Consider the following 19,158-nt stretch of genomic DNA (forward strand, 5'->3'; position numbering starts at 1 on the left):
CTTACTGTTCTCTTGTTGCAGGCTCGAATCGTACGATAAACCTAGAGAACTGATCATATGTTTGAGGTCACAAGCATCACATGACCCTTCAAAATGGTAGATGTTCCAAAAGTTTTACCGGTTACTTTATTTCTTGCATTTGTGCTTTCTTTAAGTGTAAATGCAGGTATTCCTAAACTTCTTCGAGGGCGACCAAAAGGTGGTATGCTTGGAGTACCAAAATGGAATGGAAAGAAAGAAGAATTGCCTCCTGACATGTGGCTGAAACAAAAATTGGACCATTTTAATAATGCTGATACATCATACTGGGAACAAGTTTGTACCATTGAATATTTTAACTTATTTTATTTTTACCTTCTTGTCTAAATTGTGTTTAATTACTGTGGTAACCTGATATATATATTATTTTTATTACCTTTCAAGAAGTACCAATTTAAAATTTTCATAAGTTCAGTAGTAATCAACCTGTTAGTTTTAGTTTAAACATATTTATTTATAGTGGATTTGGAAACAAATTTTTGCAACTTATATTAATCCCTTTCCACTTTGCGGGTGTGAGTGCTGCCTTGTAGCGGCATTAGCCTGCTCTTTTTCGAAATCTACAATCAACCTGTATCATGTGTATAGGGGTCTCATTGGGGAGGAGAGTGTGGGTAGTTTGATCTCGGATCCCGCTTATTGTTTAGTGAGAACCCTATATCCCGCTACTCTTTGCCATAATAGCGCATGTTATTACACATGTCCCACCAGACTTCGTTTCTGTTTTCAGGCTAAATTATTCAACTTTTATGGGTCGAGCTTTAAACAAATCAGCCAATCATGCGTCACGCTTAGACCTCAATGCATACATTTTTACATGTGAACCTCCCGACGGGAGTACAATAATCCCTTTTCAGGGGTCTCCTCCTGTCCTCCTGTTTAGGAGAAAAAACTCCCGTGTATGAAATATTTCATGAATGGAAATTTTCAGCCTCCATATTTGATAAATTCTTACTACCGTACGGGTGTAATTCACACCTGTGTTAAATTTTACCTGTAAGTCAAAGAAGATGTATAGTTATATGGCTTCACTTGACAGCTTGGGTGTCAAACATACTGGTAATCAACGATGTTTACCTCTGGCTGGTGTCTTCCTCGAATGCCAACATTTTCATCTTAACTATTCCTCGAATGCCAACAAAAATATTTGAATAGATGTTTATATAATAACAATAGGTGTTTTTATAAGTATTTAACTGTTAAAAATAATTGATGAACTTTATAGAAATGCAACATTTTATCACTTTCTCATAAGGAAAAATAGTAGATTTTAGGGGTAAAATTATTATGAATTTTAAAGAAATAAAGAAAATTAAAACTTTTTATTACTTTTTATCAAAAAAATATGTTTGGAATGAATATATTAATAACATAAGAAATATTAAAAAAATTAATGAAATTTTAGTTTAAGGTGGTACCTACAATGACCTAACACTTTCACTAAAATTAATTTGGCTCGTTTAATTTTGATGAAATTTTGACAAAGTATTTACTTTGACCCTTGACCCTTTAACGAAATTATGAAAATTATAAAAATTTTGAACCAACCGTTTTGTCAGAAAAATGATACTGGTTATATAGCATGTATAGCAGTTTGACAAACACCAATTTTGATCTTTGAGAAGCTTATTATTCCCTGTACAACACAACGTAATTAAAACGTTTGGCTGATTTGACAGAGTTATCTCCCTGTAGTGTTAGGTACCACCTTAATCAGTTAATACATGTACAATTATTTCAAACAAAATAAAGAATATACGAAATTTGTTTAGTTCCATATCAATTTAAATATTTTATTAGTTAATATAAAGTATATGAAGATTTCAGTTGTACATTTAATTAAATTAAAAAAAAAATTAATTAAGTTAATTTGATAACTTCTAAGCTGGAAACTCAACAAAAGTTTCAAGAAAATTCATGAAATATGGTAACAAGAATTCAGATGAGTTGCGAACATGACAAACAACTAAACAATGTTATTTTACGAGTCACTTACAATAAAAAAAAAGAAGGTGTAATTGTATATTAAACAAAAAAAAAAATATCCTGAACAAACTGAAATAAACAAAATAGTAATCTAACACGAGATACAAAGTTTCAAGAAATTTAATCAGTAATATGGTAGGATATTACAGCACACACAACTATAGAAATATTGAAAAAAATCTTCAGAGCCCATAGAGTCTATTGTAGAATTTGTGCAAACTGGAATTCCTGTCCTGACAATATGCACATATTGACTTTGTGATGCAACACTTTTAAAAGTTTCATTTTTTAAAAGAGAATCCATGTTTGTTCAAGCAGGAGCAGCAACATATGATTTTCAACAAATTAACAAACATGAACTAGATTTAGCTACCTGTTTAATTAGTATGATTGTTTTGATAAGCATGCACTTTTGTTGTGATAACTACTTGCACGTATTCCTTGAACGCCAACATAATTTTACAGGTAAATTGTCGGTAGATCAAAAGATGTTGGCATTCAAGGAATCTCTGGCTTACTGTCGTTGTGTAATAAAAACTTTGTGTTTTGGAAATAATCAGCTGATAATTGAAATACATTTTTGTGACTTCCCTTTGAATTATCCTGTTTTAAGTTATTTTGCTTTATTTTAAAAATGTAAATTGTAAAAAGACTATAAATGAATAATATTTTAATCAAATAATCATAAAAGGATGGTAATTAAATGAATTTAAATGTTTTGGGACAATAAAAAAATATAAATTTATAAATTATTTATAGGTTAGACAATACTTGGTCATGTTTTATGAAGATTTAAGCCCAAGGCGAGGGCTTAAATCTTCATAAAACATGACCAAGTATTGTCTGACCAATTTAGAACTTATTCACACTTTCGAGTGACCTTACAAAATTATCCTTTCGCATTGTAATTTTCAAACCTGAATAAGAGTTCACTTTTTATAATGAACTAAATGTAAAACACAGGTAATCATTATTTCAATGGATGGAATGAAAAAGCTTGGACATAGTTTGTGAGGACCGTATGGATAAATTGTTTTTCTTCTGCTTAAGGTAAAATTTAATACTTATATATCTTGAGATTTTTTTTATTTTAAAAAGCAACACAATGTTATATAAATCCCCTTTTTGAAATTTGACTTTTTTTTTTTTTACATATAAAACTCACTGTATAAATATTTAAATTCAAACCATTCAACATTAAATGCTTACTTTTTATTGATAAATTTACATGTATTTGTGTTTCTCCAAAAAAAAATTTTGTTTTATATATCAGCAGACTGGCATTGTTTTCTTGAAAGAACAAAACTCCTTCAAATGTCAGGTATCATGGGTATACACATTAAATAAGTATTATTTTACCTTCATCCTTAACCAAATTGTTTTTGTTTATTCTATATATGTGTACCGTTAGAAAATGCATGAAAATTTGCAAAATTCAAAATGTTTTGTTTTAATCTTTGATCCTCATCTTTAATCAGTAGGCTCTTTTTCCATGGGAAATGCCTCAGGGGATTGTACACTTCGTTAGTGCAGTTATTAAGAGTTCACTTTTATAATTAACTGACAATGAAAAGTCATTTATTTATAGCATTTCATAGTGCATGGAAAACCATGTACTATGAAAATTAGAGGGGAAAAAACTGCCTTTTCATTGGACGAGAAGGGGTGAGTACGTTCTAATTAAATCCCTCAGGACTGCTGCCATTGTATGTAGAAAAAAAGAAGACCGAATAAAAATCCTAGTGAGTTTAGTTCCTATGAAAACCTTGGGATCGAGAACTGTTTATGTCAGTATTTAAGATTTTATTGATTAAGCAAAAGATAGCAAAACATTTTACACTGTGTGAGTCTTTAAGTTTTTTTTAGAAATATGACTTTCATAATGCTTAAAAACAATGCAGTACTATTGTTAGTGTTTGTTATTTTTCTAATTAATTTATCATGTTGCAAGTATACATGTATACTAAGCATATTTCTTTCTTATTTGTCTATACGGTTACCAATGATAAGGAGATGGAGATAATACAAATCTATACAGATAAGATAAATAAATATGATGATTCATTTGCAAGCAGTGAACAATCAATTATCAAAAACAAAACAAAACAAGAAACAGATTATTCTTAATATTTTATTTTTATTCAAATAGAAAGGCAATAAGGGTACTACGTATAAACATATTACAATTTGATGGAAATTGAAGAAAAAACACAATTTCTACATCATACGGTTACATTTACGACAAAATTTAAGTTGATAAAAAACCTCCTGATCTGAGTCCTAATCTCCTGACCAAAATTTCCAAATCTCCTGGTCTGAGTTTCACAGTCCATCACATGTATGCCAATGAAACCCACTGTATATGGCTGAATGCATTCTGATCAGAATTTTAGAAAGCAATTGATTTGGTGTACACTCTGAAATATATCTTTTAAACTGTTAAATTTTTTAGCTATAGTTAACGATTATTGTTTAACTGTATGATATTACAACGCTTATAATTATGAACTTCAAGTCTGACTCTGATGTTATGGAAACCAAAATGAAATCTGTAATGTTGAAAAGTTCACTTCCTGCACTAAATTAAATACAACATGTACAATAGTAAAAAATGTCCATAAATGAAAGGGTTGTAAAATTTAAACGGTAAACTTTAATCTGCATTATTAATATTATATGATATATTAATATATAATAAAAAGAAATACTATTTTATTCAAACCATTGTTTGTATTTAACATCCATTTTGTTTTCAGAACTTTTCTCTCTCGAGCGCTCCTTTTACTCTTACTTTTTCTTTATCATGCTTATGCTAATTTCTAATATTCATGATATTTACAGAGATATTTTGTAAATGATACCTTTTACAAAGATGGTGGTCCAATTTTTATTATGATTGGAGGTGAGGGTACAGCAAGTCCTGTCTGGATGGTGGAAGGGATGTGGATAGAATATGCTAAAACTTATAATGCAATGTGTTTCCAGTTAGAGCACAGATATTATGGTAAAAGTCATCCTACTGAGTAAGTTCCTCATATAATTGTGAGTTTTTGATGAGCCTGTGATTTTTGTTGTAGAAAGCTCAACATAGGGATAGCATACAGCGATAGAGGCTTTAGCTTACTTCTTAAAAGCTTTATATTTAAGAAGGTGGAAGACCTGGCTGCTTCATACTTTGTATATCGATGCCTCATGTTACCAAGTTTCCGTCTGTCACATGTCCATTGTCATTGACTTAATTTTCATGGTTCAGTGACCAGTACTTGAAAAATAGTAAAGATTTTTTGTAATGTTAATTTCTCTCTATGAGTCAGAGTAATAGGATAACTATATTTAGTATGTGTGTACCTTGCAAGTTCCTCATGTCTGTCAGACAGTTTTCACTTGACCTCAACCTCATTTCATGTTCAGTGATCAAGGTTAAGTTTTGGTGGTCAAGTCTATATCTCAGATTCTATCAGCAATAGGTCTAGTATATTTGTTGTATGTAAGTACTGTAAGATGTACATGTCCAACTGGAAGTTGTCATCTGACCTTGACCTCATTTTCATGATTAGGCAGTTTTAATTAAGTTTTTGTGTTTTTGTCTGTTTTTCTTATACTGCAATACATGTAATAGGTCTACTATATTTTTTATATATTATGATTTTCAGATGTACATGTCTAACTGGTAGCTGTCATCTGACCTTGACCTCATTTTCATGGTTCAGTGGTCAGAGTTAAGATTTTGAGTTTTTTGTTTTTTTCTAATACATATAATTTTTGCAATAGGTCAACTATATTTGGTATATATGGAAATATTGTATGATGTACATGTCAGTCTCACAGGTTTTGTCTGACCTTGACCTCATTTTCAAGGTTCATTGCTGAGTGTTAAGTGAACTGTTTGTTTATTTTTCTATTATTGGTAACTTTAATTAAAACATTATTCATAGTAATAGGATTAGATAGAACAATAAAATAGATTATTTTGAATATTAAGTTTTATTTAAAAATCATTGAAGTGGTTTTCTACATTCATTTTTTGAATGATAAATATCAAATGATTAATAAACAGTAGTGTATTATTTCAGAGATACAAGTGTAGAGAACCTGCATTACCTCAGCAGTGAACAGGCCTTAGCAGATTTAGCCTTTTTTATAAGATATGCCAGAGATAAATATCAACTGTATCATAACAAGCTTATTACATTTGGTGGATCTTATCCAGGTTAAGTCTTCAGATTATGTATTATTTTGTTCTGCAATTCTTAGGACATCCTATACTGGTAACATAATAACATGATAGTGTATATAAAATGTTGTAGAATTTTGTAAAATATAACACAGGAAAAACTTTTTTGTTGTTGTTATTTTGAAAAAATTGTAATGAATAGGTATCACAAAAACTAACAAGTTGTATTAGTACAATTCTGAATATGCAATCACTACACAAACAAACATGAGAATAAACAAAAGGAAAGTTAGGCCTACAACATAAATTTTCAGTGAAATACAGAAACGATACATACTTTAGACAACCATAGGTTCCATCACAAAACTTGTTGAGATAACTTATAAGAAATTACAATTTGTTCTTTTAATTTTTTACTAATTCTGTATTAATGGTTGTATAGATAATGAACAAACAAAAAAAAAACACAAAAAAAACTGGTAAAATTTTTCAAGATTTTTAACTGGATGCATAATGAGAGTAAGAATAAGAATAAGAATATTTATTATTCCAATCAAGGGCCCTTGATGGGCAGCATAACATGTACAAATAAAACTATACATCATGATTTGTAACAGAAAACCATTTTTATATGTGAGCTGGCAATGAATAGTTTTCCCCATTGAAATGATACTATCCAGTGCAGTGAAAGTGAAAACAAATAAAGAATGTATTGTGATCATAGATTGATATTTGTATATTTCAGGTTCCCTGTCTGCCTGGTTTAGAGTAAAATATCCACATTTAGTCAATGGTGCAGTTGCAACTAGTGCTCCAATAAATGCTGTTCTAAATTTTGTTGGTAAGAAAATAGCTTTACTTTCATATGAAGTGGATTTATAAATAAGATTGATTTTTTTAAGGAAAGAAATCAAATAAATTTTTATACTACAAAAATTAAAGTCTAGTCTACTACATGGTCTATTTTATATGTAAAATCATTGCCATTCTCATCTGTAATTTAGGTCCAAAATGCAATCTGAGCAAACTTAATAAATTATCTTGTAATACAGAAATGTTTATTTAATATGAGATATTGCCTTATAATTTTTTTTTCTTTCTGGTCTTTGTACAATAGAATAAAACCATCATAATAAGATTATGGAAATGAAAATATTAACTAGATATGATGAAACATATTAAATTGCAATTTAAAAGAAATTGTTATGAGAATTATCAGAATCACTTTTTACAGAAAAATTGATATCTTTCTAAAGAACTACGGTTAAATTATGCAGCTATATGCAATAATGGTAAATCTAGATTTTCCCCAACCACCATACCTTAATGAAAGACTTAAAAAATGTTAAAATATATACAAAACCATTCCAATCTATGTACCAGTGATTTCAATCAATTGATTTATGTAATTTGGCTTGTGTTTTTGCAGAATATTTAGATGTAGTATCTAAAGCCTTAGAAACAACTGGTCCAATGTGTAATAAGATGGTTCAAACAGCACACATGACAGTTGGCAAGATGCTTCAGACAGACTCAGGAAGAAAGCAACTGAAAAAACTGTTCAAGTTTGTATTTCATTTTATGTCATTGTGTCAATGTTTTGCTGATGCAGCCAAAGTATTTAAATTTTGTTAATCTTACCTGACATAAAAAAATAAGTGTGAGCAGTTGTGTTAGCAATAGTCAGCCATTTTTATTGATTTTTTCATACTTTAAAAAAATAATCTCCTTTGAAATGCCTTGAGATGATTGCAAGGCTTGAAAAGGGTAATGTAGCTAAGAACCTTCATTAAGGAATTCATTGCCAAATGCTGTTCTAGATTCTGATTGAACATACTTTTGAACAAACCAACTGTCAGATCTTTTCTGGATATACAGCTATAGGACTATAATATGTCCTTTTATATTGACAGCATTACAGTAGTCCATAATGAAAAAAATCACATTTCTTTATTCATTTTTAGCCAAATTTGGCCAGAATTTTTTTCAATTTTATCTCGCATTATTTTGGTTAGATAAAATATATCATTTACTTTCTTTACACCTGTGCAACTCCACATGTTTCTTTTATTCTCTGTTTTTTAGAAGAAGTTTGATATTTTGTAGGTTGTGTGATGATATTGATATTGCTAACACCAAGGATGTAGCTAACTTTTACTCTAATTTGGCTGGTAACTTTGAAGGTGTTGTACAGTACAATAAAGATAACAGGGCTTTTGAGGTTTGTTTCACTTCCTAAAAATTAAAATAATAATTTATTTACCATTATATTTTTCTTTTAATTACCATGCAGTGTTTATGGAAATAGAGGTAATAGCAAAAAAATAATAACTTTAGTAAGGCATCTTTTTTATAATTTTATGCAAAACAGGATGCTTTTTTTCTTATCTAAAAAAAGGGTGTATATACCCCTCAACATTAAAAAAATTATATAGCAATATGGGATAACATTGTTCTAAAGCATCTTGATACTGTCCTAATCTTGTGTTTACTCTGTCATTTTCAAAAATATAATCCATATATATATATATATATTGATTTGCACATTATAGCTTGTTAAATTTACCTCTATGTCGGGTAACATTTTTAAAGATTTAGATTTTTTTTCTTTCTGAAAACAGAATTCCAAACTTAATCAATTTCAAGTTGATAGGTGCTGTCACTAATCAATTGATATGGCCATTGTACCTGTAAATTCAGAAAAGAACACTCAAATGTCACTTTTTTTTTTCTCTTCAAACTTGAAATTATTCTGTGCAGCTTTTAAAAGGATATAGTTTTTATATCCACATGTCATGTATAAGAAATAGCAATAAACACATTGGATATTGTTTGTAATGTTAAAGATATTACTCTGTTTACAGGGTGCAGTTGGGACCAATATAACTGTTGATACATTGTGTAACATAATGGAAGATGTTGGCCGTGGTGATCCTATTAATAGATATGCAGCTGTTAACACTTTGATGTTGACTACATATTCAGAAAAATGTATGGATTTTTCTTACAAAAATATGATAGATGATCTTACCAAAACTGACTGGAACAGTAGTGCTGCGGAAGGCGGTAAGAAACACATATGTGTATAACTTTTCCTATTTAAAATTATAATTTTTTTTATACTGATTTTTTTGCTCATCTTTTACATTTTAATTTACCAATAGTAAGGTCATATAAGTTTGCCATTGCCATATTTGGCATAAGTTTTTTTTTCCAGTCACATCCTCTTGTTCTCTGAAAGCCCTGCCTTTAACCTACTTTAAGAAATGTCTATTTGATGTATTATCCTTTTATCAACCAGTATGGCAATTGAATTTTGGGGTATATGAGGGAAAAAAGGATTCTGATCCAAAAATTTTAGAATGCAATTTGATGTTTTATCAACCCCTGAAACGCTCCTGTTGAGGACAAGTTTTCTGGTGAGAAAATATACAGTTACAATTTTTTTTTTTAGATTTTACAAATTTTTTATTTGAAATTACTTTAACAAATGACTTCAAACTAGTTTTAAAATAAATATTTGGCATGTTGTATAATGAGTATGAAAATGAAATAAAATAGCCTTTCATTTATTTTGGCTGCAATTAATATTGTAAACATGGTAAAGACAATATGTGCTAACTGTGTTTAACGTTGAGGATTGGAAATTTGTGAATGTCATAACTGCCTGCCCTACAATATTTTATTTATTTATTCTCACTTTTGCCTCTTTTCAGGACGTCAGTGGATGTACCAGACATGTACAGAGTTTGGATTTTATCAGACTTCAGATTTGAAAGATCAACCATTTACCGGTTTTCCTTTGAAGTAAGGCACTTTCATAGATGTTAGAAGTTGTGTTAGTAGTGCCAATGTGACAACCTTCCGTTAAAGTCACAATTTGTAAAAGTAAACCATTATATTCATATCCAGTTTATACAATTAGATAAGAAATAAATGTTTTAATGTGTTAGAATTTTTTTTTTTACAAAGTTAGATTTTAATATAAAAAAGAAGATGTGGTATGATTGCCAATGAGACAACTCTCCACAAGAGACTAAAATAACACAGATATTAACAACTATAAGTCACTGTACGGCCTTCAAAAATGAGCAAAGCCCATACCTCATGGTCAGCTATAAAAGACCCTGAAATAACAATGTAAAACAATTCAAACAAGAAAACTAATGGCCTTATTTAAATTATGGAACTACTCTTAAAATGGAATCAAGGGAATACCTTTTATCAGTGACACATTTAGCCTAAAATGAACCCAATGTTTCATATTTTGATTTGTCGAAAGCATATGGACTTGGTTAAAGCAGCAACAAAATATTTTTGATTTATACTTTCAGTTTCTCTATACAGCAATGTATTGATATATTTGGAGCCAAATTTAATGCTGATTTAATACAGAAAGGAATCAACAGGACAAACACTAATTATGGAGCATATGCCATGAAGCCTACAAACATTGTCTTCCCTAATGGTTCTATAGATCCATGGCATGCTCTTAGTTTTACTACAACCAGTGCAGATCAAAACTTCACTACTATTTATATTGACGGTAAGTTATTTCTTGCCTACATTTCTTATAAGGAATCTAACATTTCTTGGAAAGAATCAAAAGCCATGGTGTATCTATCTACTCAGAACTTGCTAGTTTTACAATTGAAAAAAAATATAAATTAAGAGTTTGATATTCAGTAAATGTATTTGAAATTCCATCTACATGTAACATGAATATTTGCTGTTGTGGTGAAGTCTTTTCCATAGAATACCTGAAAAATAACTGAAAATGAATGCATTAAAAGAAATCATAGGCTTTTTAAAGCATCTACAAAAACTGATGATCTTTTTATATAGCCTTTTTGAGTCATGTTCAGCAATTATATCTAACAATATCATCTCTGACTGGCTGTCACACCCTTCAATCATTTTATATATCTTGGCATTACCAAGACAAAATGATTTTAAGTAGAACTCAGACTTAAATAACATAACAAATTACAAATAAACCAAAAGCATCATTACCATTCATCAAATAGAATGTAAAGACCAACAGTATGAAAATTAAAAGGGTTCACTTGACAGGTTATATTCTCAGAAACTATTGATAGAAGGTCAATATGTTTTTAAAGTATTCCTTTTTTTTTTTTTTTTAAAGTTTCATCTAACATGGATGTCATTTTTATGAGTATTGTTTATGTTAAGTTTTGTGATGACTGTATTATTAAAGACCTTGATACCAAACACTTTCAACATAAACTTTACACATTTGACCTATAAACCTGAGAAAAAAATGTTTTATATTGTTCTCTATACATGATCATTTTATATTATATAGGTACGGCCCACTGTGCTAACATGTATCCATCTACCCCAGCTGATCCACCACAACTAACTGAGTCAAGAAAAACAATAAATACCCTGATTGGTCAATGGCTAACCACATGACAACTCAGTGGGAACAATGCATCTCATTTGATACACATGGTTTAACAATATATATAGCAGATGAATTTGAGAAATGAATGCAGTTCTCAGCTAGGATCACAGTCAAGAGATGATATTAATGAAAAGAGAACAGTGATTATGTATAAGATTTTGAATAGTATACATTATATGCATTTTGATAAATCTTGCCAATTTTTATTTCTACCTGAAATGTTTATTTTTACATTATAATTATTATATTTATATAATTCTCAATTGTTTTGTTAATTAAAATGTTTTTATGTAAGCTTAACATTACTTATTGTTTTTTGCAAGCCATAACTTTTTACTATACTGTGTTTGGTCTGACATTGACAAAATGGACATGGTAAAGATGTAGGTGAGGCAACGATGTCATGATGGATTTGATTGATTGCTGATTGCATTACATCCAGTGGCAAATATTGCATGCATGTTCAGGATAAAAACAAATTAACAAAAAGTGCAATCATTAGGTCCTGTGATAGCGAACGTCCAAGAAGAAGTTGGAGGAATAAGGACTGCCACTGGAAAATCAGGGGGTCTTGAATAGCGACTGAAATTTTGCCTTGCAACAGGTTACCTACAGACCCCTAATAGAGTTGTTGCAAGGAAAATGTGCAGAGAGTGTGGCACTCTCTCTACACAAGTATTAGATTTAACATCTCTATTCTAACCAAAAGTGGCTTCATATGTATACATCATGTAAAATCAACGCCTTACTATGGGAAGAGTTTTACTGCTTTATATATATGGCCCACCTGAAGTTGTAGCCTAGTAGTCAGCACTTTGACAAAAGAAATTTTTGTCAAACGTGGAAGAAACTGGAAAGTTTTTGCATCAATGTATACTGGATAATAACATCTGCCGATATTAAGAGAACTAAGATGCTTTAAATATTTATATCCGTCTCCAAATATAATGTGTGTGGCGGATTGTATAGGAACGTCTAATTCCAATTTCTCCAATGTCTTCAAGTCTGACATTGTTTTATCCGAGATCACTTTTGTCCGTTTACTTTTAGTTGTACTTTTAATGCAAAGATGTTTTAGAGAGATTAACGGGATAAAAGCACCTTTTCACTAAGGCAAATTGACACACATGGAAAATTAACAATTGCAGTTACCCTCATTGTCCTTTGTTGGTTAAGGGACCTGTAAAATATAAAACTTTTTCTATGTTTATTTAAACACAAATGCAACAATACAAGAAAACAACTTATATTTTCCATATTCGCAATAATAATCGAAAAGAGACTAGTTTTTGTATTGTATTATGATATAAAAAATGAAAATCGAAACATTTGAATTTTTCGTTTTCTCTATTTAAAACAAAAAATAAAAACAAAAAACGAATGGACGAAGAAAACAGTAATCTATTAAAAATAGCCGTTGCAATCTCAATTTTATAAAGCATCTGTTACTTTATTCATTTATTATAATTGTAATTAAGAAAAGGTTAACTTACTTTTCATGTACTGAAGATTTAGATTGTTTGAAGGGCGTTTTCGAAACTGAAAATTATATACTAGTAATCAAGTCAGTCTGGCGGTACTTCCTGTTTCTACGTCATATTTATTCATCACAAAGAGGAAATTAATGAGCTTAATTTGTTTAAGAAAAAACAATATTGACAGACACATATCCTGTCTGTTTATCATTTGATAGTTTTGTTCAAATGTTGAAATTGAATTCGTAACTATTTAACATATAAATATGAAAACTTTCAAAGTCAATAAATTATAACGAAGGATGCATGGCAACATATCTTCTTTCCTTTAGATACATAAAACCATAAAAAAAGATTGTGGATTACTTTCTGGTTCATGCCTGTGTGAGGTCTTACGTGCTCGTACAATATTCATTTTGATTAAGAATATTACTGAAAGCAATGCGTTTAACAGTGAGTTCAATAAAAAGCGAAATCACTAAAATACTGTACCCTGCGGAAATTCAAAACAGAAAGTCCCTAATCAAATGGCAAAATCAAAAACTCAAACACATCAGACGAATGCATAACAACTGACATATTTCTGACTTGGTATATGCAGTTTCTTATGTAGAAAATAGTGGATTAACTTTGGTTGTATAGCTAGTTAAACCTCTCACTTGTATGCCAGTCACATGAAATTCCATTATATTGTAACGATGTGTGAACAAAACGACACTCATAATAGGTAAACATTTCAATAAAGGGATATAACAGTCAACATTGTGTTATAATCTTAATAAATATGAAAACAAACAAATATGTAACAAAGAAAAACAAAAGGGCGTATAGACAAAGCATATAAGCAGAAATGAAATGTTATAACATTGTGTCGATTTATTTCAAGTAAAAATAGTCTTGTAAAAACTAAAATGTAAGAATTCAAATTTGAAATACCCTTATATAAGCGTCTGGCGTACTAAATTATAATCCTGGTACCTTTGATAACTATAAGCATTTCATTGCCTCATTTATAATCATCAAATGTGAAGTCATTTTTTTGTCATTTTTTACAATTTCTAATATGACGTCACTTGGCGTTGAGGTTTAAACTTATTCGGATGTGTTGCATTTGGTCGGGTTATGTAATGTATTTCGGTTGTTTCCTATAATTAGTTAATACTTCAGGTTTATCATGTACATCTTTTGTATAGTCATTTTATAAAATTTACTGTTTGCAAAAGTATAAATTATTCTAAATAATAGGGATGTTCTGGTACCTAAAAGAAAACCCTGGACGTTTTTGGCACAACTTTTTTTAACTTTTGGTCCTCGATGCTGTTCAACTTTGTACTTGTTTCGGCTTTCAAACTTTTGTATAAGGGCGTCACTAGTAAGTCTTGTGTGGACAAAATGCACTTCTGGCGTATTAAAATTTTAAAACTTGTTGCCTTTTGTAAGCTATTATTCGTGTGTTTTTTTGTCAATTATGTTCTCCTATTTATTTATATTGTAGTCCTGTAATGTTATGTTGTCATTTTAATGTTATATTTCACATGACCATAAAAGAGGGAGGTTTGGCATGCCACAAAACCAGGTTCAACCCACCATTTTTTCCTTTAAAAATGTCCTGTACCAAGTCAGGAATGTGGCAATTGTTATATTATAGTTCGTTTCTGTGCGTGTTACATTTTAACGTTGTGTTTCCGTTGTGTCGTTTGTTTTCTCTTTTTTTTTTTAGTGTGAATTCACATTACTATAAGACGTGTCACGGTACTTACCTTTCCCAAATTCATGTATTTGGTTTTGATGTTATATTTGTTATTCTCATAGGATTCTGTCTAATGCTTAGTCCTTTTCTGTGTGTGTGTGTGTGTGTTAAATTTTAATGTTGTGTCGTTGTTCTCCTCTTATATTTAATGCGTTTCCCTCAGTTGTAGTTTGTTACCCCGATTTTGTTTTTTGTCCATGGATTTATGAGTTTTGAACAGCGGTATACTACTGTTGCCTTTATTTATACGCAATAACGGGATGTCCAACATGTCATTCCGCTAACAGCAGATCAGAATGTGTGTCTATATATCGTATGTTTCCTCAGAATGTAAAATATTGTTTTTGTATTCTAATAATAAAGATAAATGAAAATGTCTATGAAATTCGTAGGTTTGCATATAGCCGTTTAATGTATGAATATTTTGAATTTCTAGGTTTCTATGTTAATATGTGCTCCACATTAAAAGCTATTCTGAATTATAAACTAGTACGAGAATCTCCAAATAAGGAATGCCGTGTTTTCAAACATGCATTTTTAATGTTCGAGACTGTCACGGAAAAAAGGCACACTATTTTTCAAATTCAGGATATGTTTTTTATGTGCAAGATTTCTGAGAAACTGTATGTATGCACTTGTCGTATGGTTCCACTTATGGTCCATGATGATGATAATTTCTTAGTTGATTAGTTAAGAACTAACCCACTATCATTAGTGAAAGTCTCTTAAGTGTTCGAAATCTTAGAAGGCACTAAGTGTATGTTAGTCTTATAGTCCTAATCGATGACAACTTCGTTTGATGCATTGGTGAGCTTACTATACTTTTGTTGTGTGATTTCAGTTCTTTCTTTGAAAACTTTTTCTTCCTTGAATTTCAATGTCTTGACGAAGTTATATGAAAGAAAATCTTATCAGAATAAAAAAACAGCATATACTTATATAAACAGTCCTTTTCCGTCTGCGTTATGAAGTTACAACTGTTTCATTTTGTTTATAAATCTAAGACACTCTATAATCCAACTTTTATGTTCTAACGCAATAATGTTTGTGCCCTGAAACAAAAGTCTTAAGATCTTCACTGGTCATAATATTTAGCTTATAAGATAAATATCAAAAAGTATTGAGTAAAGGTAACAGAGGTATACTGCTGATCAACAGTCATTAATCGAATAAGAGAAAAATACTCCGGGTGGCAAATGAAAACCGAGGGAAAAACGTAAAACATAAGAGGAAAACAACGGGACAACAGAAAATTTAACTGCAACAAAACATACGACAACTTACAGAGACACGGACTATTTGATTACAAATGCCATATTCCTGACTTGGTACAGGACATTTAAAGAAATACACTACGGGACATGCATAACGTACAAACAAAAGCAAGAAAAATCAGCACAGAAAAATGCACAGATAAATCATATAATTGTACATTACAACATGTAAACTGCAGAAGAAAAAGAACATATTCTATTAAGAGCATCTGATACAGTTACAGGTGAAGTAATGACGCTGCTAACGTAAATTGTTATTTTCGCGACGTCAAACTGACTTATTGGGAAAAGATGCAGTTTTCGACTGGTTTTTATCATTCAAACTAATTTTACTTAAACACGAGTTCATGAACCCCTTTTTTTAAAATGACATTTAGTTTGATTACGTATGAAGATTATGTGTATCAATTTTCATGGAAAAATCAAATGGAGCTTTTTTTTTTAAATTTGATAAATATACTGTAAAAATGACGTTTTTTTCTACAATCATGAACATTTGATAAATATGAGTTACTTTTAAAGAACATTTATATAAAACAGAAATTACAAATAACTTTACAAAAACAGATTGTGTTTGTCTTTTAAAACAAAAAAGTTACGTATTTCTATCAATAGGAAAAATACGTCCACAAATCCGAATTTGGTTGAAATGTCTGAAATGTCAACCTCAATTTACTCAAAAAGTAGCACATGATGGTATAGTTTTATTACATATTTGATTTCATCAGGTGAAAAATAGCCTTTATGCCAATTTTCATCAAAATTTCATTATGGAATAAAAACTGTATCGTATGCCCTTAACGACAGCACAAGACACCTTAAACTGCTGTTCACACAAATGGATAAACGCCACATTAAATCAAATATATAGACAACCTATTGCTTAATGACAATCAGGATAAAATACATTTCAAAATTCTATTTTTTCAAAAATAACTATTTAATCGTGCCCATTGTTGTGACATTATTTCCTGTCACTTATTTATCTACTTATGCTTCGGAAAGAGATTTACAATAGACAATAGACAATAAAAAATAAACAATATCACACACGCAATTATAACAATTAATAAAGTCCAAAATAAATAAAGGATATAGATATCAGAAGATGTGGTATGAGTGCCAATGAGACATCAAAGTCACAATTTTTAAAAGAAAAATCATTATAGGTCAAGTACAGTCTACAACACGGAGCATTGGCCCACACAGAACAGCAAGATTTAAAGGGCCACAAAAAATACTAGTGTAAACCATTCAAACGGGAAAAAACGGTCTAATCTATATATAAAACGAGAAACGAGAAACACTTATGAACCACATTCACAAACGACAACTACTGAACAGTTTCCTGAGTAAGGATATCACATTAGACTAGCAATTTGGTGTCATCATTTGATTTTACTGCATTTTATATAATTGATATTTTTATAATATATGATGTAAAGAAGCTGTAAAATTTCGATTTCTATGTATCAACATTCATTTAGTGGTAGAAATAACCGAACTGCTGTATAACTAGCCTATCAACAGCGACGTTGTGAGTTCGAATCCTGCACGTGATAAGTAGGTTCAACTCAAATTTTATTTGAATATGATTGTCAATTTTTCTACCGAAGGATAGTGAGCCGATCACTCCGGCTATAATGAGATGATGTATCATCTCCTATTAGATAACTTAGAATCAAAATTGAAATGAGTTAGATGTAAGCAATAATAGTCAACCATACGACCTTTAATAAGTATATAAACGTATACTGTACAGTCGGCAGACATTAGAAAACTAACAGCTTAATCGATAAATTTTACGACCGCCATCACCATTTTGTTGATCGTTATGGAATATTCCTTTCACAGATGATAGTGGATATATCTTTTTATGTCGTTACCAACCCCTTATACCGAATGTGACCCACCGATTTAGATTTATTACCAGGTTTTTACTAAAATGAATAACATGACGGCCCACAGGTTGAGCAGGAACTGATTACCCTTTCGGAGTAACTTAGATCACCAACAGTTTTTGGTGTTGTTCTGTTGGCTAAGTCTTTAGTTTTCTATATTCTGTTACTATCGGTATTGTTTGCCTGTTTGTCTTTTGCTTTTTAAACCATGACGTTAGCAGTTAACTTTTTGATTTTGAATGTCCTTTTGATATCTTTCGTTTCTCTTTTATAACAAAATAATTTACGAAAAACAAATATGACAGACACGAACCAACAACAATTACAGAAGCACATGCTCATGGCTTGGGACAGACACATACATTATCCGTCAGATCACCAGTGATGGTGATATAATGCTGAAAACACATTCTGTAAATATAATTCGTCAGTTTAATATAAGCCTAACAATGTTAGATATGTAAATTGCGGAAGTAATTTTTTTGTTCTTTCCTGGCCGTCATCACTGGTGACCCGATGGATAAAATCCGTCGTAGAGTTGTCACTGGTTTTGACGTTCGTATAGTATAATTATTTCTGTGAGATAGAAAGGTTACGATAGTTTTATTTTATTTATTATACAAAACAATGAAAATACAGTTAATAATTTTAAAGACAAGACAAGAATACACACGAATACAGCCATGTTTAGCTGGGAAAATCAAAAACACCGTAGCAACCACCAATGATCATAAATCACCTGCAAAGAAAGCATTGGTAACTATGTCAATAATAATGGATGTCAAACATGTCAAAGGAAAATACAAAAATCATAAATTTTACCAAACGATTGAAATACTGACATTGAAACACACAAATCTACACCTCGGATACTTTATAGACATTAAATTTAAATGCATATTTATAATTGATCATACTTTAATACTTCCTCCATCATCATGATATTGTGATTTAAAAAGAACCTTGCAGTACTCCATCTTACTTTGTGTTTGCATATTAGTCAATCTTCCCTTTACAGTTTATTTTACACAAATTTGTAAAACGAATAGTTCTTTTCACATAACTGTATAACTGACACGACATATAGTGTATTGTTATTATTTTTTTGCTTGATTTTTAAAGATATATTGA

At 30.3% G+C, this 19,158-nt stretch overlaps 1 protein-coding gene across 1 annotated transcript; it reads left to right on the forward strand.

Annotated features, from left to right (window-relative positions):
• The first annotated feature begins 56 nt into the window (after nucleotides 1-56).
• LOC143068467 (putative serine protease F56F10.1) lies at nucleotides 57-11,927 on the forward strand. The gene is made up of 10 exons (XM_076242560.1): nucleotides 57-315; nucleotides 4,867-5,048; nucleotides 6,099-6,235; nucleotides 6,945-7,040; nucleotides 7,629-7,764; nucleotides 8,306-8,420; nucleotides 9,064-9,265; nucleotides 9,916-10,006; nucleotides 10,534-10,745; nucleotides 11,526-11,927. The coding sequence occupies exons 1-10, from the start codon at nucleotides 94-96 to the stop codon at nucleotides 11,633-11,635; spliced, it is 1,503 nt and encodes a 500-aa protein (XP_076098675.1). The 5' UTR covers nucleotides 57-93; the 3' UTR covers nucleotides 11,636-11,927.
• Nucleotides 11,928-19,158: the final 7,231 nt, after the last annotated feature.

Source organism: Mytilus galloprovincialis, chromosome 3, assembly GCF_965363235.1.
Source record: "Mytilus galloprovincialis chromosome 3, xbMytGall1.hap1.1, whole genome shotgun sequence".
NCBI lineage: Eukaryota > Metazoa > Mollusca > Bivalvia > Mytilida > Mytilidae > Mytilus > Mytilus galloprovincialis.